This window comes from Uloborus diversus, chromosome 4, assembly GCF_026930045.1.
Source record: "Uloborus diversus isolate 005 chromosome 4, Udiv.v.3.1, whole genome shotgun sequence".
NCBI lineage: Eukaryota > Metazoa > Arthropoda > Arachnida > Araneae > Uloboridae > Uloborus > Uloborus diversus.
The window spans coordinates 170,123,251-170,148,660 of NC_072734.1; the positions used below are offsets into that span (position 1 = coordinate 170,123,251).

Genomic DNA, 25,410 nt, shown 5'->3' on the forward strand with positions numbered 1-25,410 from the left:
GAGAATAGAAAAATCTATTTCATTGTTTATTTCATGAAGTAAAGTTGGAAACAAAGAGGTGATTTGATAAATGCATAACAAAAAGTAATATTGCAGCACATGTATTCTTAATTAGTTGCTTAAACAAGAAATAATCATATCACAATTAAAAACAACTTATAAAATAACATAATATGAAATGTTATAAGAAGACTAGAATACAGATTATAGTCATATTTATAAGTCACATCGTTAACAAATGCAAGTATCATAAAAAAAATTTAAGTTGGAGAAATAGTTTGTATGTTGTGCAATTCATTAAGTGTTAAAAAGGACTTTTGATCACGCAAAATATTTTGATTTATTTGCAGGTGTTAAAACATTTAAGTATTTTATTGCTTCTATTTGTACAAAACTTCATAAATGTAATTAAAATTCGAATGCTTATTAAAAAACAAATACAACATTTGATGCTTTGATAGCCTATAAAACTTTTACACAGATCATTAAAAAATTCTTTCGACAAGGAGTATAATACATCACAAATAAATTAAGAGATCATTTTTTTTCTTCAAATAATGTTAAATATTTGTACATGTTTCATTTCTGCAGTAAAGGAAAAATCGGAGTTTCAAATGTACAGTCACATAGAGTAACTTTTTTCACACAATATATACAAATTTCAAATGTTCAACATTTTTTTATTAAAAAGTTATCATAAATATTCGTAAATTTAAACTAAAAAAATTCTAGAACATGTACGTTCACTCTTGGAGTAAGCCACTTTTTAAAAATTAATACTATGCAACACTATTTCAAGTCTGCAATCACATTTCTTCTGTATTAACGATTAATACAAACCAAATATTCATAAATTATAAGAAATTTGCAATTGAATAATCTATTTTACCATTAATCACTCCTGCTTTAACTTCAGAAGAGAATAAAAGTGTAGAAATTTACAAGTTCAGATTCTTTAATATATATGTATATTTTCATATATTAAAGAATTCTAAATGTTAACTAATAGTATGTACATAAAATAGACTCAATGTTTCAACATTTAAAAGTCTGCTATCTAAAATTCAAATTTTTCAGACAAATTGTTTTTTTTTTTCCCTTCCGTAATTTCTGTACACAACAACTAATGCTTTAAGTATCATACATATTTTGTATTGGAATTAGGCAAGCTAATTATTATACAAATTTTTTCTAATTGGCAAAAGTAAAAAAAAAATATAGATATATATATATATTTACACATGAACAACGGTGGAGCCCTGCAGAGAAGGTAAACTGACATCTTCACATTAGGTAGTGGTGCGCTTGTTTTGAGCAAAGTTTTCAGTTGCATTTAAAAGAAATGGCACAATTATTTACAGGCATTTTTTTAAAAAATAAATACATCTAAATAATTACAACCTCTGACAACTATCACAATAGCACTCTTATTAAAGATAAAAGTATTCAAGATATTTATATAGTTATTTTTGTACTCATTAAATTTACAAAACAGTAACACATGCACAAGAATGATGGATACAAACGAAAACAGCTTTAGCACACAAAATTGGTACACTTCAAATACTCTCTTTACATTCCAATGCTGCATAAGGAAATTGCAATATAGGAGGGAAGAATTTTATGAAAAAAGTATTCACACACTTCATTTTCATGTTTGGGTATTGCTGTAATTAGTACAATATTTTTAAACTCTTGATAATATCTTTTCTCAAAGAAATATTTTACAAGATTTCCAATCTTTAAGTCATATAATGTTATGTTTTGGAGTAATTGGTTCTTTAATTAACCAGCCTATCAAAGTTGCTTTGATGTGACACATAAATGCAAATATTTTCACAACTTTTACCTGAGTAGTTGCACACTTTCAGTTCAGATAGTGAAAATTAATTCTGTCAACAACAAAAATAAACTAAACAGTAAGGCGATGTAAATTGGGAATCCCTCTCGCACAGGGCTCGAAATTGGAAGTCGAAAATCGAAAACTGCTCTTTCACAACACAGCACCAAGTTAAAGAGCTATTGCACAACTTACATGTCTTGAAACATTGTGTATGTAAGGAATTCGCAAGCTCTTTTTCATGTAATTTATGTTCTGTTAAGTCTATATCCTTTGGCAAGAGGCAGATGGAGAAGCTGGGCTTGGTAGGAATAAATTGATCACTTCATACACTTCTCTCAGTTGCCAGAATCTGCTGGAACACTAGTTGCTTGATGCCAGGCAAGGAGAATTTAAACCATAGGCTCCAAAAACTGCGCTGCTAAATGGGTGCAGTCTAGCCACCTGCTCTTTGCGTCTATTTTAGCTACTCAAAATACAGCCTCCAGAGAAGTACTATCTCAGCATTTCAGTATAGTGTTGTTTATGTTTAGAGAGCATATCCGTTACGGTAACTAGTTTCTTCAAAATCGGCTAAAAAGGGAACAGAGATTCAATTAGCAGTATTATGCTTTTCGAAATATTTCATGACAGCTTTAACAGAATTCATACTATTTGTCATTAAGATATGAAACCACTGATATAACCCCATTTCTGACCTGCAAACCACACAAATAGAGTAAAAAAGGAAAAAATAAATAAATAATAAGTAGCAATTGAAAAAGCATAGTGGAACATGTTTTTTGGTGCATAAACCATTTGCCCTAATGCCCCCCATTATCAAAAAATGAGGTCTTAATTATAAGAAAAGTTGCCAAATTTAGCGAGAAATGGAAGGTTCTGGAAACGGTGATCAAAGTGTCAATGAAGCTACAGTGACTGTTTGATGTCTATTTCTAACTAAATTTGGTGAGTTTTTTTTTAATGTGGCCAAATTTAGCTTAAAATGGGCACTTAAACAATCGTTGCAGACCCCAAATGTTTCGATGATAATTGGGGGCAGGGAAAATAATCTATGCATCAAAAAACATGTTTCACTATGTTCTTTCAATTGCTACTTATTTTTTTTTTTTTTTCATTATTATACTATTGCATGGTTTACTAGTGAGAAGTTGGTTTAAACAATCGGTGCTCAACCTACAGCCTGTGGGCCGTATGGGGCCCTCAAAGCAAATCCACGTACGTTGCTTGTTGTTACGTTCAATGTTACAAATAGAAAACTCTGTTCTGGAACCTTTAAAGGCAACAGATCACCTTCATTTGGTATTGAGAATGATTGTTGCAAATTTGAAGCCAAATGGTCAGAAACAGGGTGGAAACTTGATATTAATAAAATAAGCAATAACAAGCAACAATTCTTGTTCTGTAATTTCTCCCCCCCCCCCTTTTTGTGTTTTTTCCTAGTTCTCAAGAAAAAAAAAATTAAATATATTTAAACTTTATAAGTGTTCTGACATACAAGATTCATTTTAATTTGAGGTGCAGCCCTCGGGGGGGGGGGGGGAATAAAAAGATCCGGCACCACTGGTATAAAAACTAAACTTGTATAGTAAAAAGTTAACGTTAAATTTCTTAAATTTGAAAACACTTTTGTATACTTAAGTATGAAGTTCAAGACTTGCTTAAATTATAGATTCAGTAACAGTTTGCAACTTTTGGAAAGGAACTGTTTTATTGGAACAAGTAACTTACCCTATGAGGGCTTAAATTTTGTAATTCTTCTTTGTGTGTGGCACATATGTGATGGAGTGTTGCTAGATCACGAGCTGGATCCCCAGAAAAAGTTTCTTCTGGTTCTGGTCTTTCAGGAACATTCTTCAAAAAAAAAAAGATTAAGTTACATGAAATGTAATTTTAATCAAAAATATGTAATCGGCTAATAAAATCATTTTTATGTATTTGACTTCTTTTTTTTACATTTCAAATTGAATTTAAGAAATTCAATTTAATGTTTTTACAATAATAACTAATCTATCAGGTAAAAAAATAAACTATGAGTGAGACATAGCAACTAATTCACTATTTGTCAGATTTTTTTTTATTTATTTATTTTTTTTTTTTTTTTGAAAAAAAGGTAGAAAATCAGTAAATTAAAGTACAAGTAGTTTATGTGATACCTGCAGACTGATCATTATCAAATCATGTAATCTATGAAGATATGCTCAAAATATCTATGTTTAGGGTCATTTCACAGTATTTTGTCCAAATGGAGAGTTTGTAAAATGACACTTTTTTTGCCATAACTATTTAATTTACAATTTGATTAGCACAATATTTTATTTTGAGCAAGTCCTACTAACATACAAACTGAAAAAAAAAAAAAAAAAAAAAAAAAAAAAACAATGCTAACCAAGCAGTAAGTTAAATAAATGAAAAAAGATCAAATAAGCTTTGTGCTACTAGATGATTAAATTGAAAAACCAACGTAAATAAGGCACAATCTAACACGAAAATTTTTTTGTTTTAATTTGTGTTTTATTGATGTTGGTTTTTCAATTCAATCATATAGTCAATTAAATGGTTATGGCAAAAAAAGTGTCATTTTTCAGACTCTACATTTGCACAAAATACTGCGAAATGGCCCTTTAAATTAAACTTTAGAGGCTGCCTTCGAATAGAGCCACCGTCTACCCTGGACAGGCGATTTTTTCATGATGGTTAATGACGTCAGTGGTTAGCGCCCATAGAACGTTTTCATATACAATCGGCTAATTGGTGACTCGATTTATAAGCTTCTGGTTAGTGCACAGTGAGTCTACATAAACTAGTTTCTTTATTTAAATACAGCCAAAATGAAATTTTGAAGTGTACCATTTTAGTAAAAACTGCACTGGCTTGCATCCGAAATTTAATAATTCTAAGCCAATACTGTTTTCGCTCCAGTTGGAAAAACCAACCTTCTTATTTTATTATAATGCATAGATGAATACATGTCTTATTGTTTATTTGTCAAATATCATTCTGGTACTGCATTTTAATTGCTAAATTGAACAAAAGATAAATGAAAAAATTACCGATATGTCATCAAGGAACTTGATCATTCTATTCTTGTTTTTCAAAATAAAAGGATTTATCACTTCCATCCATGGTTCCTGGTGAAAAGAGTTGGATAAATCAAATCTCAATAACAATATGTATTATATAGATAGATAGATATACACTAAGGGCCGTTGGTAGTTTCTTTTTTTTAAAGATAACACTTCCATGTTTTACAAAGGTTTTACCTTTAGCTCGTATTTTGGCCAGTTTGTTTGAGTTCTAAATTGACGCGCTTTTCATGTAGTGAGCTTCTCTCCAGTACTAAGACTTTCATAGAAAAGGTATGCTATAAATTACATAATCAGCCCATGAAAAGCTTTTTTCACTTTTTTATATTTTTCAATAACTTGAAAAAATTGAAAGTGGCATGCAGAACTATTTTCCTCCACAAAATGACAATCTTTCAAAAAAGGTTGACCACCCATGATATACATAATTCAAACAAAAAAATTCAGCAAAGTGTATTAAATATTTATACTGCATTTCCAATTCCTTGCATAGCATTACATATTTTTTTAACAATTGTTTATATGCACGGGAGAAACAAAAGAAAAATTTTATTTGAAATTGATGAAATTATTAGCAAAACAGTTCATAAAAAGATATGTATAATGCTAAAAACTTTGTAAATATTATGTATGAGTATGTGTTCGATTAGGCATTGATTTCTACTAAAAATTTAACAAGATATCAATTTTTCAAAATTATACAGGGTGTTCCGTTTTAACCTGCAAGACCTTTATTTTCGCAACCGTTAGTATTAGATGTATACTTCCAATTGCAAAAATTTTCAAAATCAGATGCAGGGTTAAGATATTGAAAGATTGAAGCAAAAATAAAGATGAGTCAAAAAATACAAAATTTAACATTTTATATGGGTTATATTTAGCTAAGTTATATTTAGGGAAATAATCTCCATTGAAAAATAAGTCCAACACAAAAAGTTTGAAATTAGTACGACCAATATTCACCGAGATATGAAACGCAGCGTTTTGTGACTTACACCACTTTTCACTCACCGTCAATAGCACCTTTTGGGGGAAAATATATTGATTAACAAGTGTTTAAAATTAAATGTGTGCATAGAGTGAATTTTAAAATTTTTCGAGGTTTTGTGGCGTTTTTTTGGCGTATCACGGCATAACATTTGCATTTATATTTGAATAGCACTGAAAAAGATAAATACTTTGTTTTTCTTACTTTGACGACCTGTCATTCTTCTGAAAGAGTGATAAGTTCCAATCTCATCTGATATATGGTCCCCTAAAACTTTAAACTGGAATATCTCCTTGAGTTTTGATTGCACAAATGTCAAATTTTTTGTGTTAGTAATAGTTTTCAATGGAGATTATTTCTCTAAATATTAGTTATGGGACCTAGAGTCCGTATAAAAAGTTAAATTTCGTATTTTTTGACTCATTTTTATTTTTGCTTCAAACTTCCAATATCTTAACCCTGCATCTGATTTTGAATATTTTTACAATTGGAAGTATACATCTAGGATCAACGGTTGTGAAACTAAAGGTCTTGCAGGTTAAAACGGAACACCCTGTATATCTGAGATTTCAAATGTAAACAAAAATAATATAAAAATAAATCAAAACTAAGGACCCTTAGATACCTATTTCGTGTCACTAAATTCAAATACTCAACTTTAGAAGAAGATGGGGAAAAAGAGACAAAGGACTGAGTTATTCTATCTCAACAGTCTCTAATTCTAAAACGTTCACTTTTATGTCTTACTAGTGGTACCCGCACGGCTTTGCCCGTAGTTGAAAATTAAAAGGTCATTTGGTTCATCTATTTATTTACAAATAATGGATGACAAATTTCTCGCCAATTTGCTATGTTCATTTGCTCCCCAATGTTACGGTTCCACGTTATGATAATTTTGTAATGTACTCTTCCAGATTGTGATAATTTGCTCGTTAAAATTTTCTGAAAATTGGAATAGAAAAAAAACAAAATCCAATTTTCGAAAAATCGCTTCGAGGTGCACACACCCATGCTATAAACTAATTCTGTGCCAAATTTCATGAAAATCGGGCCGAACGGTTTAGGAGCTATGTGCGTCACAGAGATCCTGACAGAGACACTTTCAGCTTTATTATTAGCTGGTGGTACCCGCACGGCTTTGCCCGTAATAGAAAAATTAAAAAGTCTTTTGGTTTGCCTGTATATTTACAAATGCATGGTGAATTTTCTCACCATTTGGCTTGTACCCATGTTGCGGTTCCACGTTATGATAATTTCGTATCTCGCCAATTGGCTTGTACCCATGTTGCGGTTCCACGTTATGATAATTTCGTATCTCGCCAATTGGCTTGTGCCCATGTTACGGTTCCACCGGTATGATAATTTCGTAATTTACTCATCCATTTTATGATAATTTTGTTCTTAAAATTGGAAGAGAAAAAGAACCACATCGAATTTTCGAAAAATCGCTTTGACGTGCACACCCCCATGCTACAAACTAACTTTGTGCCAAATTTCATGAAAATTGGCCAAACTGTCTAAGGCGCTACGCGCGTCACAGAGATCCTGACAGACAGAGAAGTTTCAGCTTTATTATTAGTAAAGAAAAAATGAAAATAATTAAAGAAAAATTGCAAATTTGGTTTACCTTGGCACCAAACTCTACTAAATTAGCAAGGTTTTGCAAACATTTAGCAACCAATATTAGACTTCTTGCAGCTATTTCCGATGGTGTATCTATAATAATGAAGAAATAACCGAGATGAAGAAAAATGCTCAATACTTACAAAGCATACATGTTGAAATGAAGTACTGCATTCTAATGATAATATTGCAAAAACATATTTGGGCCATTCAACAGATACCAGTCATTTTTTCCCCGCATGTAACATGTTTTCTTTGCATTGGAACCTTAGCTTTGAAACCCAATTTTTTGTTTTGTCACTGCTAAATTAATAGAGTAAAATATTAATGAGCAAGTTACGAGAGCAGCAAGAGCAAATTACGAGAGGTTGACTTTAGATGTCCCACACAGGAAACATGCAAATAAAATTTAAACAGCAAAAATATTTAGTGAAAAAATGACTCACATCAGTTGTGTTTTGAACAAAATGTAATAATTAAAAACGTGCTGACTTCTGCTTAGTGACAATGTTAAGATCTATAAAGATTTTTTGGTGAAATTGTAGAACTCGATAATTCTGCACGTCATGGTGGAATGGCCCATTTCCATAAAATAAAATATTTATTTCATGTCATTTAAAAATACCATATTACTCTACATCAGCCTGTGTGCCGGAATTAAGTAAGGTTAATCAACTTGCCGGAAAATTATAATATTCCAGCATGCTGGATAATTCGAGGTTCATTTTACAACAAAAAGAAAAAAAGTCGACTGAAAACATTTATTTGTTTGATTAAGAATACAAATATTTCAAAAAGAAGCGAGATTAAGGGGGTGAGCCAATTTAGACGGGTCAAAACATTAATGTTTTCTGACATTATACCCAAACAGTTTCTTGCCAGACAAGTGATTTCTACCACATACAATTGCACAAGGACAACATCTGAACAATTTCAGTAGAACTTTCAACATTTATGCAAAAAAGCATAAATAAATGAAAATTTTAGAATATTTAGGGCAAATAAAAAAATGTAAGGGCTTTCAGTACACTTTGAAAAAAAAAATTAGGAATTTTAGAAAAATTAAGACAATTTTGACCTTTGAGTAAAAATGGAAGGTTTTAGAAATATTTCACTTTTAATAAATGATTTGGATTTATTTTTTTTAACATCAGTTTGCTTTGAACACATCTTTCTATATTAAAAATATGGAGGGGCGGGGGGGGGGGGGATCAGTGAAAATACATGGAGTTTGTATGTACTATGAAGAATGACCCATTAAAAAAACTTAAAAAATCCACAAAGTAAAGAGGGGGAACATGAGATAAATAGCGTAAAAAGCAAGATTTTTTTTAGAAGGAAAGATCTCCCCCTTCCCTTTCCCTCAAATGAATTAAGTTTACGAAACAAATGAAATAAAAACTTACATTGTAAAATCTTTTTGAATGATTACAACATGATATGAAAATAATAAAGATTGAAACAATTAAATAATACTTAACTTACCATTTATTAAATTGAATTGGCGAGGATTTAAAATTGCAGGACACAACAGTCGAAGGAAAACAAACCCACTGAAATTTAAAGTTTGATCAATGCCAATATGTAAAAATGACATAATAAAACAAAATATTAGCTTGTGGGAAACAAAGAGTAAAAACCTAGGACTATTTATGCTATCACCATTAATCTTAAAAACCTTAAGAAACCTATGTGCTAATGAAAACATATCCAAAAAAATAAGAGAATAAGAAGCTTTTAAAAATAATTGAAACCAAAATATTCAACTCACCTAACCACTCTAGTTTTGACCAATGGATCATTTGGCCACTTAGCCATAACACTCTTTTGAAGACAACTGCAGATATATCGTAAAGTTCTGAAAACAATATTAAATTTTGCATTTAATTTAAAAACAGATACCAACACCAGGAAGATTTTAAAATATGATTTCCTGATAAAACTACTCAATGTAAAGAAAAAATTCAAATTATTTAAACATTGTTTCAGTAAATCTAAGCATAAGAATGTTGTTGGTAAGACTTTTTTTTAAAGGAAGGAAAAAAAAATCACTTTTGCAAACAGGTGTAGAAAACAATTGAATAATCTTTTGATTTTTGGAGCATTTAATCTCATAGTTTAATACATGTTTTGGTCCAATTACATAGTGATTTAAAGTGACTAAGTCCTTCATTGCTATTCTCATACACAAAATAAGAACCACAACAATATGCATAGACCTTCAAATCTTTTAATTATTAAACTGTGTATGTATTGGTTTTGTAATAAAGTAATTTATTAGTTGTTATTGATATTTATTATTCCAAATAAAATTTGCAGAGAAAACACTGCTGATGTTTCATTTTTTTATTAAAGGTTTGTATCAATGAATTATATTTTGATACAATATTCAAGTCTCTTATTTAGTTGTCCAGAATCATGTTTTCAAGTTGAAAATCATGAACAAGACAGAATACTTATATTTGCACTTTAAATTTTTCTTTAAATTTATTTTCCCCCTTAAAAACTTGAAACGTTTTAAAATTAATATCTACTTTTTGATCAGCTCTTTTCAGACTTATATTCTTCTTTACATTGAAAGTCAAAATATAATATTTAATATTTTAACAAATATTAAAATATTTCATTTATACCTAGGACAAGAATCAATTGAAGAAAATATTGATTCAATAACTTCATCCAAAAGGCCAAGCATATTTTCTGCATTTGTGCAAGCTTCAATGGGACTTTCTAACTTACTTGGATTCAACTGAAATTAGAAAAGAGCTTTATAAACTTTAACTAGGGAAATGATTTTTGTGGAATTTTCAATAGCTAAACTAACATTTTTAAGAACAGCATTTAAACAACAATTAAAAGCTGTTTCAATTCACAAGAAAAAAAATAATTTCACTGGTACAGTGAAACTTCTCTGAGTGGCCACCCTTGTTTAGTGGCCACACCTGTTTGTGGCCAGTTTCGCATGCAGGGTTCGAAAAGATCATGATATTTTCAAAAATATCCGATATTTTGTGTGATATATGTCGGATATTTTAATATATATCCGATATTTTCAATCAGGACAAACTAAAGTCTTCAAAATAGTAAATGCATCCTCAAATCACTCTTTATTTTCTTACATTGTTATTACAATATATAGACTTAAAATTAAGGCCTTTTTCATTATTTATATCTAATATTTCATTTTACACTTTTATCAATTTTAATGGGGTTAATTTAGCATTAGCTGTTTTACTCCTTTTTCTTCTGTTAGCTACTTTTACACAGTTATATGATTCAGAAATAAAAAATATGCATTAGTCGGTGCACAGTCATAAGACATTTTCTTTTTTTCTGACCAATATTTAAAGTTTAATTTGGCACTTTTAATATGAATTAAAACTGTTACATTACTAATAATTTTAAGAATATAAAATAAAAAATGGAATATTATATTACTTTGTTATATTAATGCAATGTATTAATACATCATAAAAATATAGTACATAACTTTTTGGTTATTTTTAATGATAGCAATATTACTATGATTAATATAATTTTTACATTGAAAATACCGTAGTTGAAAAAATAAATATTGAAAATATCAAAAAATCACGATATTTTCAAAATAAATATCAGATATATATCGGCGAACCCTGTTCGCACGGCACGAAATTTTTGGCCTCACAATGTTAACTCAACCCTTCAGAGCGGCCACTCAAACCCCTCTGAGCGATAGGTTGTCGCCTATCTGTGCTTTGAAATCGACTGGCGACTACTCTTCCACTTCTGTTTTTAATTCAGTTACCGTTAGCTTTTCGTTTAGAGAACGGCCAGGCGTTTTCTATGTTTCGAATTTTGTAACAGGAGGGGGGGGGGAGGTGACATTTTGAGAACTGTCATCCTATTTTTGTGCCTTTTAGGCGCTATTTCAAATTCAGATGACGAAGTTCCTGATATTATTTGTAATAAACAAAAAGCCATGCTTTCGAGTCAGCAAACTTTGGAGGAAATTGACGACATCAATGCTAATTTGGAAGCCATGGCAGATGACTCAATTCAGGATTCGTTTTTACAAATTACAAACAAACTTGAAAAAAAAAATTGGTTTCTGTAAAGCTGGAAAATGTAAGCACACACAAATTGAATCAATTTTTCCAAAAAAGTAGAAATTATGAAATAAAGCATTTTTTTTCCTTCATTTTCTCAAAATATAATTTTATATTATAAGAAAATTAAAATAAGTATTAAAGTGTTGAATTGTATCAAAGGTAGTACAGTTCGAGTTCAATGATCAAAACCCTTAAGAGCGGCCAAGTTTTAACGAAGCGTAGGGGTGGCCGCTCAGAGAGGTTTTACTGTATCTGATGATGGGCATAATTGGACCCTATGTAGAACTTCAAAAAATATTTTCTAATTAAAATGGAGGCATTAAAAGAATTATGTTCAAATGGAGGCATTAAAAGACAATTATGTGCAAGGAAGACATCAGATAGTGTATGGTAGGGACAAACCTGTCTCTTGCTTGAGGCATATGCTCCTACAAATTCTTAGTAACAACAATTAAACCATTTAACTAAAAAAAATATTGAATTACTTGAAACAAATATTTATGTATGCATATATATTTTCCAAGTAAGGCAAAAGTGCTTAGGTTTGAAATTCAAATTTCCCCGTTGAGTTTTTCTCACAAATACTCATGGGGGGAGGGGAAGGGAAGGTTAATTCCCAAATTTGCGAAAAAAAAAAGAAAAAAAAAAGAAAGAAAAGAAAAAAAAAAAAGAAAAGAAACTTTGGCTGAATCGATTGACAAAATCTACCTTTATCCGAGCCAAACCGTGGGTAAAAGCTAGTAAATTTATAAAACATTGATTAATCTTTTGAATTGGAAAATAAACAATATAGTGCAAACCAAAAACTGAGCAATTAAGAGCTCATTTACTCAAAATTTAGTTTGTACAAAACCAAAATATTAACTGTAATAGTTTAATTTAAAAAATATGAAATTAAAAAAAAATATTAAAAAACACAGAATAAGCAGGATTAAGCTAGCTGGTAGAACATGTTGAAACAGCTTCCAACTTTTAAAAAAATTGAAATATTTACAGGATCCAAAAAAATTCAAATCTCAAACAGGACATGCTATTTTGCATCGAACAATAGATTTTCTCTAAATGAGTTACAAATTATGAAAATCATAAAAGGAAAAGTTTAAATAAGTTTATTTTTTCACTCAACTAAATTCAATGCCAAGTTTTCAAAAAAAAAAAAAAAAAAAAAAATCTTTTGAAAAACATTTTTTTTTTTTTTTGAAAAAATCTTTTTTTTTCTAGGAAATAAAACCGAATATTCTGTGCATAAATGAAATCAGATTGTCATTTCTAACAAATATGTAGTAAAAAGTACAGGAATATAGAAAATATAATAGGACAATTGCAAAAATTTCGGAATTTTAGGAAATTTTTTAAGTTTTTTTTTTTTTCAAATATAGGATATATAAAACAGCTTTGACCCCTGTAAACATCATTATAAAATTTCATTTTTTTTGCGTTGCTAAGAGTTTATTTGCAAAAAAGACGCGGCAAAACATTTTCGATATTTTTTATGAAAGTTGGGGATTAATTTAAAAGCGGGATTCTGTATTTTTCTTGATTTTTTCTGAAAAGTTAGGGGATTGAGACATACGCTAGTATATACAGTACATTATGTCTATTCTTTCTTTTAAATATGCTTTTTAATGGGTAGTTGTTGGCCTGCTGTACCATGCAGGCCCGTGTCCAGGATTTTATAAAGGGAGGGGTTGAAACTTTTTCCCTTTGTAACTTACGTTGTCAAAGTAAAACTAACTACGCGTGTTGAATAGTTCATTTCATTTTAGTTTGATAACTACGTTTTTTTATATATATATACGTTTTGTGTGTGTGTGTGCGTTTTTTTTTTTTTTTTAATGAAATCTTATTTGTACAGTTGAACATTTTGTAAAAGGGGAAAAAAAGGCGCACATATTCCTTTTATGGCACCTAATGCTAGTTTTTTTCTTTTTCTTTTTTTTTTGTATTTCCAGCAAATAACATTGAACAGAAATTTAATGAAAATACAAATTTTATGAAAAAAAAAAAAAATGCTGTTTTGCATAGAAACATTTTTCTAATGTCTGAAACGGCTAATTCATCTAACACTAAAGGCGTACCATAAAAAAACCTAATAGTAAGTAAAGTAACCATTTTCCTCGCCCCCCAAGTTTTTTTAGGGGGGGAGGGGACTACATCATTGTTTAATATTCTTTTTGATAATTTTCCCCTGCATGCTTACAGCATTGCCAGACTCTTCAAACATTCATCCATCGTAAATTTTTTCAAGCACTTAGAAGCGAAGGTGCTTGGGAATCCTACAATTGAGGAAAATGTTAATTGTTAAAGATGGGGAAATATTAAAGAGGGTGAATACTGTATCAGAGTTTAACTCTAAAATCAATTAAAACTTAAAATACGTTTTGGAAAATCGTGTAATGATTCATTGTTCTTCTTTTTTCAATGGGAGGGGTTTAACCCCTAAAACCCTCCCCTTGGACACGGCTCTGGTACCATGGTTGATTAAGTCATTGTTTTTAAGTGGAGCATTTTCCAGTCATGCAGCATTTTTGAGATTTTTAAGTTTTTTTGACACACTTTTTACGAGGTTGGCGTTTCTACCCGAAACTACTGTAATTAATTTGTGAAACATTTCTAACAAGTTGACTATATGATTCAAGTTTTAAAAGATGTTTTAACATTAAGAAATCATTTACAGCATAAAATAATAATAATTTAAAAATATTTCAATCAAAATGTAGAAGGAATATCTAAAAAGGATAATATGAAAAAGATCACCAAGAACTCACCTCACAGGACTGTCGACTATCCATAACTTTTAAGATAAAATCTTGTACTGCCTGATGTAAGAAACCATTAGCTGTTGATCTCATATAATGATCCATTAAAGTTGTTGTAAGAGATGCAGATCGAAATAGCGTCGTAGTATCTTCTGGCAAGAAAAACATTTAAGTAAAGGTCAACAAACTGCAAAACATCAAAACTAAGTTCGAGCTATAAACTACTTAATTTGAATCCTTGCGATGAAAGGAGAAAACATACTGGTGTACAACGTAACACCTATAAATTGATGTCATAACACTTGATGACTGTTTTGAAATATATGTGTGATAAATTTTGAAATAAAAAGTGTTTCATTTCATTAAAGATTTTCAAATGCTTTTCAAGGAATTTTGAAGATCTATTAAACTTTTCAATGATCAAAATAACATGAAAAATTAAAAGAATAGAAGATTGTAAAGAAAAAATATAGATTTAAAACAGATTTATTAAAAACAGCAGATAAATAGACATACATACAGTCGAGACTTGTGATAGTTAAACTCAAGGGAGAAATGAAAAATATCATTGTAACCATAAGCTCGATAAATCCAATTCATTTTTTTAAAATATCACTTTAATAATTGTGGTTACTGCATAAGTTTTATGACACATGCATACAATTAAATAAAATATAAAATTAGCACACACACACATATATATATGTGTGTGTGTGTCACCGTGAAAGACTAAAACTTGGTAAATATCGAAATTTGCCATTGATTAAGGACATTCACATAGCAAAGACATCAAAGAAAAATCGAATATTTCCAGTGTATGTTGACAATCTTCAACTTCAATCTTTTACAGTAACATAAAAAAATACAGTTGAAATCTCTTGATACGGCCATGGTTAATAGAAAATCACAGCTAAAACGAAGATTTTGTTCGTTAAGTTTGGTAAGCTATTAATTTACATTAAAAATATAAAGTATAATACATGCATTAAAATGAACATTTCGGCTAAGGCAAACAAAATATTCTGACCACTTCACACAAAGCTTTTGTGATTGAATACTGCAATTTTCTTTTTTAGAAATTATTCAACATTTTGTGGGGTTGTAGAAGGCCTGTCATGTATCGAAAAGCAAATGTAGAATCTGTGGGAAACCCATAAATTCTTCAGTACATGCAAAAGGAAAAATCCAAGTTGCGCAATTATGCAGACCCCGAAGTGGTTTTTTGGGTGGAAAAAGTAAGAAATAAGGAATCAAAAATTGAAAGAGTAGGAAAAGTAGGAAGAAAATCACTTAAAAAAGTAGGGAGAGATGGGACTACACACACGTCAAGAGGAAACAAATTTAGAGTAAATTTTATTTCTAATGTAAAATAAAGCAACAGTATTTTTGATTTAAAACTGTCCCAAAAATAAACTAACAGTACTTTTGAAGCATTAAAGGGATTTAATGAAAGGCTGAGTCGCAAAAAGAAAACGAAAGAAACAAGCTGACAATCATTAGTATGAAAAATAAACCGGTGGAAACAAAGATATATGGAAAAAAAAATCCAAGCAAAGAAACACTTTTGAACAATACAGTAATAAAATTTTTAAGTGTGAAAGAATAAAATGCAATACAGCGATCACAAAAAAAAAAAATATATTTTGGTGCAATAAAACCTTTTTTTTTTTCAAAGATTTGTTTTGTCAAAAACAAAAACATTCCTTCGAGAGCATCCATTTATCATTTGAAAATACTAACACTTTCAGCTCCTGTTGTCATAAACTATGATACAAAAAGCAAAGCAAATATTAAATTAGTTTTAGTTAAAAATAATCAGCAGCTGACATGCATTCTTGCATAAACAGGGGCAGATGTTTGAATTTGAAGAAAAAGGAAAAAGACTGAAAATTCAGAACTAAAATAAATTTGTTCTTAAATATGAGACATAAAATTTATAATAAAATAATTAAACTAAATAAATAATGAAATAAGTAAACTATAGGGTTTGTATTAAGTTGTGTACTTTTAGCATTCAACATAAATTTTTGTTTCAGGCACGTCATTTATGGGGGGTCAACGGGATCAATTTCTCCCCTCACTGGCTTTGGCAAATTAATGCTGAACTATACAAGTTTGTGCGGTTTTTGTTGTTTTCAGATAAAATTTGCATTTAGTATACATCCTTTGCTAGCCACCCCCGGGGGAAAATCAGAATGACGAGCCAGTTTTAATTTCAATCAAGCAATAAAAACGAATATTGTTTTGATGATTTTTTACCTCTTTCTTGTTCCAAAATTTGTCACTGAAAAAAAAAGGAAAAATACATGCATGGTAAACATAACATTTTTATCAAAGCCAAAGATCAGTTTCTAATGTTTCTCTGTGCATAAAAGCGAAGACATGTAGTTTCGTTCAATCCTCATCATACGATAAAAATATTCATTCAGAAATTGTTCACGAAATTGAGAGTGAGGGGGGAGCACCTGGTATCAAATGCCAGCATATATCTCTCAGCCCCCCCCCCCTTTGATCAGGCACCCTGATTACAATAACTTACAGTAGATACGCCACATCAGTATAATTGCTGCACCCCGAAAAGAGTAAGAGTCTGTCAAAAAAATCTTATATGTTTCGAAATGCCGCATAGCCATAAATGCAGCACATTAAAATTATGGGCAACTCCTCGATATTGATGATATATCAGAGTAGAAAATACTCATTAAAAAGAAAAAAAAATACAGTATATATTTGCTTGTGGCTCTATCCCCCAACTTTTAAAAATGTAAAGAAATAAAAACGGAATCTCGCATTTAAATTGATTTCTGGTTTTTTCTCCAAAAATCGGGAACGTTTTACCCATCTAGGTTTTGCGGTGTTTTTTTTTTTTTTTTTGCAAATACACTCTTTGCTAGGAAAGAAAATGAAATTTTATAAATTTTATAATCATGTTTACGATTTAGAATAAACATTTATCATATTTATGTATGAAAAAAGTTTGTTTCCGCGATTATTTTTGAAGTGATCCGTTTTTGCGAATTTTTGTTATCTGTGCCTTTTATTTTGTACTAACATCAATAAAATATGTACAGTGTACAGGTTTTTCATTTTTTGCTTCCTTACATTCTTTTTAAGGTTTTTCATTGCCTTTCTGTTTATTAGAGCTCTGTTAATAGAGCTCCATTTCATTTATAATCAACTATACAAAAAATTGGCAAATAGGAAATTCGGCTTTTCCCGCACTTTTTGGACAGTCGGCCATTTACTTTAATTGAAGCACCTAATAGAGGGGTAAATAATATATAATTGCATCAGAATGGGCCAGTATCTGTTTCTTTATTGTTTCGTTAAAACAGTAGGACTGAAGTCGGGGCGATAAAAAGAAAGGTCGATCATAAACGCCACAACGGCAGAAAAGTCACTTACGAATATTTAACTTTTAAACACGCAGACGCCGCAGTGTTCCTTCCAGAAATTACCGTAGTCAGTCAATTAAAAACTTAGGATTTCCTTGTTTCTTTTGCTTTTCAAAATTGAAAAATTATCGGTGCGGCATTGTAAAAATAAGAAAAAATGCGCAGTTAGAAGTGCTATACTAAAGAAAGAAAAAGTAGGAAAAAAAAGGAAAAAGTAGGAAAATAAGGAGAGAGCTCCAAAAAGTAGGAAAAATAGGAACTCTTCGGGGTCCGAATTATGGAAACACAAATTGTGCAGCCACTTGAAATCCCACAAGGCTAACTGAGAATCTGCACTGGCAATTAGAGGAAGATTGTCACTGGAAGAATGAACATGTAATTTCATGTATTAAACAGTGATCTAACTGAAACCGAGTTATGTAGTCGATATCCCACTTCTGACACCACTACAAAGCTTTTGTTTTTACACTTCTTTACTGGTGAAGATTTCAATTTACTTGGAGAGAAAAGTGTGGATCTTTCGTTGTGGATTACAATTATCCAGCAGTTGTAGAGTCATCTTTCCTTTCAATTTTTTTCAAAACTATTATATTTAAAAAATAGACGCATTGTAATCTAGTTTTTTTCTGACTGTACTAATAATTTAATTACAATGTTTAAACAGTAGCAATTCTTTTTAAAATTTTGGTAAGCATTTTTTTCATTTTTCACAATATCACTTATTTATGGTTATCAACGACTCCGTGTGGTGACCAGAGCAGAATAGTCCCAACATAGTCCATGCATGTCGCAAAAGGCGACTATTATGGATACCCAATCTAAGGTGTGAGGCACCGTGCTGATGGATGGATGGATGGATGGCATCTGGGTTGTATGATGTTTAAACGGTCCCCTTGAGGAACCGGGTGAAACCGCATAGTAATTAGCCTTGCACTCGTACAGGGTGGTTGTGCGGGTGTTGACCTTTTACCTTTTACCACCTCCCAGTTCTGGTTTGAAGGAGAGAACCAGCAACCTTGCTGCTTGAGGAGGTGAGGGTGCAAGTCTGCAACCCAACAACTGAGGGGGTGAGGGTACATGTCTGCAACCCACCGACTCTGCAGTGCACTCATTTGTGCACAAAAATGCAATGGAGTTTGGCCCAGGCAGGATAGGAAGTGGCTGGTATGGGAGGCGAAAGCCACTGGCCAGCCACTCTTGTAAAGGTAGGAGAAACCAAATGCCTTCAGTTGGAGGTTTCAACTCCTTCCCCTGCACAAACTGCTGTATCCTAACAAGTAGGGACAAGTCAGCCACAGTCCTAACTATGCTCAAGCAGTGAGTATGTTTAAGATGGCTGTTGTGAGAGAAACCATCACGTCAGAGAGGTTATCTCGCGATGACATTGAACATATTCAGCTTGTCATCCTAAGGAGGACAGACCTGATTCTCTCTACATGCCAAAAATACAAAAGGCTTCTTAACAAAAATAATATTGGGAAGGCTTTTGGCCTTCTTACTGGTTTTTACACCTTAAAGCGGCATTGTGCTATAATGACTGAGTATCAGTAATGATCCAACTTGCAGAGGTTACCTCTTTAATGAGGAAACTATTACTCACATCCTGTGCGATTGCAAAGTGTTTTTTGCATATAGGTTTGAACACCTTGGGCATCATTTGCTTGAATTGTGAGAGATTCTTGATATTCCTGTTGGGTGTTTGCTGAATTTTACTTCAGCTGCTGGTCTGTTTTAAGACTTCTGTTTGGGGACTAGTACACTAGACCTCTGGTAGCAGTGCTTGGTTCGGTTCAACCCCCCTTTATTTCATTTCATTTCATGGTTATCACGAATAACTGCTAATAGCAACAAATTCGTAAATTTTTCATGTGCATTTCAACAGAGTTAAACTGGATACACACACAAACAGTCGAGTCTCAAAAATGAGCTAATTGGGGCTAGTGCTTCACTGAATTCCTGAAAAGTCTGGTCACCCTGAAGTTTCTCAGTGGTTAAGATTTTACACGACAACTAAAGGCTGCATAGGCAATTAATTCTCTAGAAAAGTGCAATTTCTTGTCCCAGGGCCATTTCACAGTATTTCGGACAAATGTAGAGTACATAATATGACACTTTTTTTTGCCGTAACTGTTTGATTTGCAAGTTTTTTTTTTTTTTTTGAGTTTGTATGTTGGTAGGACAAACTTAAAATAAAATAATGTGGTAATCAAACAGTAAATTAAACGGTTATGGCAAAAAAAGTCATGTTACAGACTCTACATAATTGTCTGAAATACCGTGAAATGACCCCCCAGGCAAATAGCAAACTTAAAAAATTGTTTTCCATTTCTTCTTTTATCACTACTTACTTATAACCATCTAAAGAACATAAATAACAGGCATTTTCCAGTACTAAATGCTACTAACTTAAGTAGCGGCTTAATGGTATTTAATAGCCTGCCAAGATAGCACAAGAAAAAAAAAGGTATCTTTTAACAATACATCAAATATCCTAATTCGAAATCAAGTTCCTTTTTTGCTTGATTTCATACTTTAATACGTTTTTTGTAGTTAACCCTTAAATGTATGATTTTTAATTAATTTCTGCACAGCTTTTCGATTTACAAGTTTTTCAATTTCGCTATTTTATCTGGAGATATTACATCACAAGTTATGTTTCTACACTCTATTGATGCACTAATGATTGCAAACATTTGGATTCATCCTTGTCACATAATTCAATTTTCTTATACTACTTATGTACAGAGAATTTTGCACATAATGTGAAAAACAAAATTGTCAACTAAATGTTTAGATTACTTAATTTCCGTAACTCTTAGTCAAATTTGCATCAAATATAAATTTCCAATATTTAATAGTTTTATTCTAGAATTTCTCTTTTTAATTAATTCCTGAAATAATTTGTCTGCAAGAAAGGATACATCAATGACATTGACTCCTAAAATAGTACCCCTGTCCATATTAAAGGGTGTCTGTAGGAGGGAAGTTTCTAATACATTAGGCTTACCACATAAGAGGGGTGTCCACATTTGAGGGTTGTCTGTTAGGAGGGGTATTACTGTATATCTATGGATGAGTTGATTGCAAATTTTGAAACAGCTTATCACAATTATCTTTTTAAGCTTGAGCATTAATTTCTTAACTACTAGCTAGAAAAAGCATTAAAAAAAAATTGAATTTTGTCATCTTGAATTCAAATTATGTTTTTCGCAATCATGAGTGTGTGTGTATATGTAGGCGTGTGTGTTTGTGTGTGGGGGGTATGTGTGTTTGTGTGTAGGGGGTATGTGTGCTTGTGTGTAGGGGGCATGTGTATGTGTGTAGGCATGTGTGTTTGTGTCTGTGTGCAGGCATGAGTGTGTGGATAGTTGTGTGTAGGTGTGTGTGGGGGGTATGTGTATGTGTGTGTAGGCATATGTGTTTGTGTCTGTGTGCAGGCATGAGTGTGTGGGTAGTTGTGTGTATGTGAGTGTGCAAGTGTGTGTGTGTATGTGTTTGTGTATAGGTGTATGTATGTGTGTGTAGGTGTATGTATGTGTGTGTGTGTGTGTGTAGGTGTATATATGTATATGTGTGTAGGTGCGTGTATGCGTGTAAGTGTAGGATATTGACGAAACCTGGAGACGGTTTTCGCTAGAAGTACAGCATCGTGAGGAGCAGGTCGACGGTGATGCTGCGGAGGGTGCTGGTGGGAAAATAAAATCATAGGAACGCCAAAAACAGTCAAGTGAGAACAATAAGCAATCGTGATTGCTCAAAGAAAAAAAATGTAATAGCTATAACAAATCCAACAAAGTGCATAAAAAGCAATTTCTAAAGAAGAGAATGAGCTTGACACTGAATAGGTTCCTACATGATATGTATACAAACTATTGCTACACTAAGTACTTGACCTGATATTGATACCTTTAATATTGAACTACCCGATTAATTAAATTATAAGATAAAGAAGAGGCCTTATTAATAATTTGGTTTTGAAACTTAATACTCATAATTTTATGATACTTGAAAAATCACCCAGAAGACAATCCCTGAATTATTTAACTGTTTTAAAAGTTAATTCATTCACAAAAATAAAAAGAAATTTTTAATTTTTATTTAAGAACACTCAATACACACATCATGAACACTCAAAACAAAAAACATTGGAATTCTAAAGATATTAAAAAATGGTACGTTAAGAGAAAATTTTTAAAAATCACACTAAAAAGCAAAATATTTCGCTCTAAAATATAGCATACTATAAGATGATCTTTAAAGATTATAATAACTGAAATAATAGGCAAATAGTCCGGTCAATTTAGAAAATGGAAATAACAAAAGTACCGACAGAGCCAAATTTTTGTAGAGACCTTGAGTTACCATTACAAAAAAAGTGCCAGAAGTCCCCATTGATCCCATGTGTGCTAAAAAAGTTATTTGAGGTCAAAGGTTAAAATTTTTGGTTTTTTTTGGATTTTTCTTGAAAACAGTAAGCTTTATCGAAAAGTACCTCAGACCAAAGTTGTAGATATCAAAAATCTCTATCAAAATGGTCGGTATGATTTTTTCTCTAAGACCAACCATTTCCCAGACATTGGGTACTCTCAAAAGACAGCCAGTCACTTACAGAAACCCCTCTACTCATATGGCCTTGAATAACATGCTATTCTAGTGCATGTGGCGCCGTTCCCAGGCACGTCCGTGGCACGTACCCAGGGATGCTCACCCCCTAAGGGCAAGGGCACACCCCCTCAATATCAGAGACCCCCAAAAAAAGTCCCCCCCCCCACCGTCTAATGGCAGATGAAAAAGGTAAAACAAACACATGCTGAAGCGTAGAAAATGCTAATAAGCCTGGTAATTTTTGTTTGTATGCATGATTTTTTTGCTTTATTCTTTTTAAATTATTTTTTAAAGTCTTGTGGATATGATGGCCCATGTAGAAAGAAATGAGAATTCAAGAAGCATGGCTAAACGTCAGAAATTAGTGCAAATTATGTAGTTCGTAGTTCTTAGCAGCCATTTCCACGATGTTGAACTTGATATTTATCAATTCTTGATGGAACTACCTTTTCATTGCGGCCATAAGTTTGACAAAAATAATATTTAATGCTAGATAATTTAATTTTATGACTTTACAAATGATTATCAAAAGAGAGAGATGATACTTCTCTGTCTTGTTTGGCTAGCGCTAATTGTTTTACATTTGTAGCTAGCTGAGTTATTTTTCTCAAATTGTTGAATTGGTTAATTTGAATTTTTTCTGTTTCGTATGGTTCTAATTTCTGAATTATGATTTCATTCTGTCATGCTATACAAATCATCAATAAAATTCTCACGGATTATATGGTGGTAATTTTCTTTTTAATTGATCTTCCATTATTTCTTTAAACTTATCGAATTTTGTAATCTTTCTACCATTTTAATCCACTCATGATAAAAATAAAAATGGTTTAACTGACGTGGGGGCAAAATCTCGCCAAGGGTCTTTGTTCGCACAATACCAAAACTATAACCCTAAACAAGTTTTTGGCGACTCTTCAGCTGATAATGTGAGCAATAAAGTTGGAGCACTATTTTGGCGATGAAAATTCTCAGCTTTTGTTTTTGCAAGTTCAAATTCTAAACGCTCTTTTCACAGTTAAACATTTTTCATTTCGTTCTACGATAATATATTCAAGAAAATATTTTGCATATTGTCCATTCCAACTAAATGCTGCAGTAAAATAAGGATAGTTAAATTAATTATTTTAAAACTAGGCGGAGATGTAAGCCCTAATTCTTCTGCTAATGCTATTAAATCCTTCTTTCAAGCTTAAGACTTAAAAAAAACCCATATTCTTACAAATTCACACAAAACAAGCAAAAATTTTACCTGGTATACCGTTATCCTCTTTCAAAAAAAAAAAAATGCTTCGAACAGACGAGCATATTCTTTGTTAATTTCATGCAAATGCGAAGTTTGTTAATCCAGCGTTTTCTTGTGTTTACTCTTTCGCCATTTACGACAATCAACTCATTTTTTAGAGGAAAATAATGAAAACTAACATTATTTTGAGAAGCTTGAGAATACCATTAAGGGACGAAACAATTTCTGTTGCTGAAAGCAATCTAAGACACATCGAATGCATTAATAAATACTCATACCAAACTGCCTATGTTTACCAACAGACACACGTGGAATGCAATGTTTTACCTTTTTCTTTAATTTTGTAAATCACCCCAAGGTAGCATATTCTAGCGCTGGAGTTGCGAATACAAATTCCCTCCTTAAACCGCCACCCCCCGATTTTCGAGGGAAACTGCAAACTCAGTATGATAATATTGCTGTTTAAACCGCCATCTTGAAAGACCATGTCAAGCAGTTCGAACTTGTTAGTAAGCCATTCAAGAGGGTGAATGTCCATGAGGGGTCACAGAGGGAAATCACTGAATGTCGCACATACCTGCCACTATACGAATGCACCTACATTAGCCACAAGGAAATTGTCCAGCTTTCTTATCGCTTTTTCCGTTTAATCCACCCCATGCCGCATTCAGTGGCGAAGGAGCATTGTTCCCAACATCTCCACGAATTTTAACCAGTTCTTATCTCTCTCTCTCTGCCCCCCCCCCTTTTTTTCGAACTTTTCATTTTGACACTTCACTACTCAGCTACAAAAGCATTCATTCTTTACCACCTTTTCTGTTCCGGTCAGTGGGGGAGGGTCCTGAGGCTTAACCTGCTATTGGCCACTGTATGCAGACTTCAGCAAAGAAGTTTGTATCGACATTCTATAACATCGTGTTCTTTTGCCTCCTTCTGCTAAGATGCCGAAAACAATCTTTAGCATGCACAAAAAAAAAATTTCTAATTTATGAGTTTAAGAATAAATACTGATTCACAAGCTATCAATTTATTGCCAGGGCCTGGCTAATGCACGGTTCTGTGGGTCTGTGGACCTGGGCACCATAATTTTAAGGGCACCAAAAGAGGGAAAATTTATTTATTTATATCCTGTTTTTGAAACTTCTACTTTGATAACATGCAGGTTTTATTGTGAGTGGGGCACCAAACTGAACCAGGACCTGGACATCACTTTGGCTTGATCAGACCTGCTTATAGATAAACATTTTTCAAGCTCTGGAAAAAGACAAAAAAGGTAGCCAAAGAACCGTCTGTGAGCCGTGACACACTGCTGGAAATCCAATGGCTGTTAATTTTCAATCTCCATTTGGAAAGGAAAATACATGCCTTCAAATGTTTTTTCATGAAAACATGCAATTATGCAGGTCTGGGGAAAACTCGTTAAACCGCCACCGTCGACTTTCGCCAACTTTCGATTCGTCACTAGGTTGGCGGTTTAACGAGGTTCGACTGTAGTACTATTAACCCTGGTACTAAATGCTATAGAGTCATTCCATTTCAAATCAGGCAGGCAGGTATGAAAAGTGTCATATGACCATCACCGATTTTTTTGAAAAAAATACAGTAGTTACAACTAAGGGACATATGAAATATCCCAAAAGGATTTTGCAAGAAATTTTTTTTTTCTTCAGTTACAGCCTATTAAAATTCGGCGCAAAATCCGCCATTTTGGAAAAAAACGGCAAAACACTCATTTCGGCAAATGGACATTATTTCAAAAGTATTTAACCTATTTGAA

The 25,410-nt window shown here is 32.0% G+C and overlaps 1 protein-coding gene across 1 annotated transcript in view; it reads right to left on the reverse strand.

Annotated features, from left to right (window-relative positions):
• The window catches only part of LOC129219700 (ras GTPase-activating protein 1-like), an 83,772-nt gene continuing 58,362 nt past the window's right edge, over positions 1-25,410 (reverse strand). Inside the window, exons 17-24 of the mRNA XM_054853982.1 lie at positions 14,397-14,539; positions 10,171-10,286; positions 9,309-9,395; positions 9,023-9,090; positions 7,542-7,630; positions 4,894-4,971; positions 3,572-3,694; positions 1-2,413 (exon numbers count right to left, since the gene is read on the reverse strand). Coding sequence (XP_054709957.1) covers positions 2,336-2,413; positions 3,572-3,694; positions 4,894-4,971; positions 7,542-7,630; positions 9,023-9,090; positions 9,309-9,395; positions 10,171-10,286; positions 14,397-14,539 — 782 coding nt within the window. The 3' untranslated portion in view covers positions 1-2,335. The remainder of the gene's footprint in view (positions 2,414-3,571; positions 3,695-4,893; positions 4,972-7,541; positions 7,631-9,022; positions 9,091-9,308; positions 9,396-10,170; positions 10,287-14,396; positions 14,540-25,410) is intronic.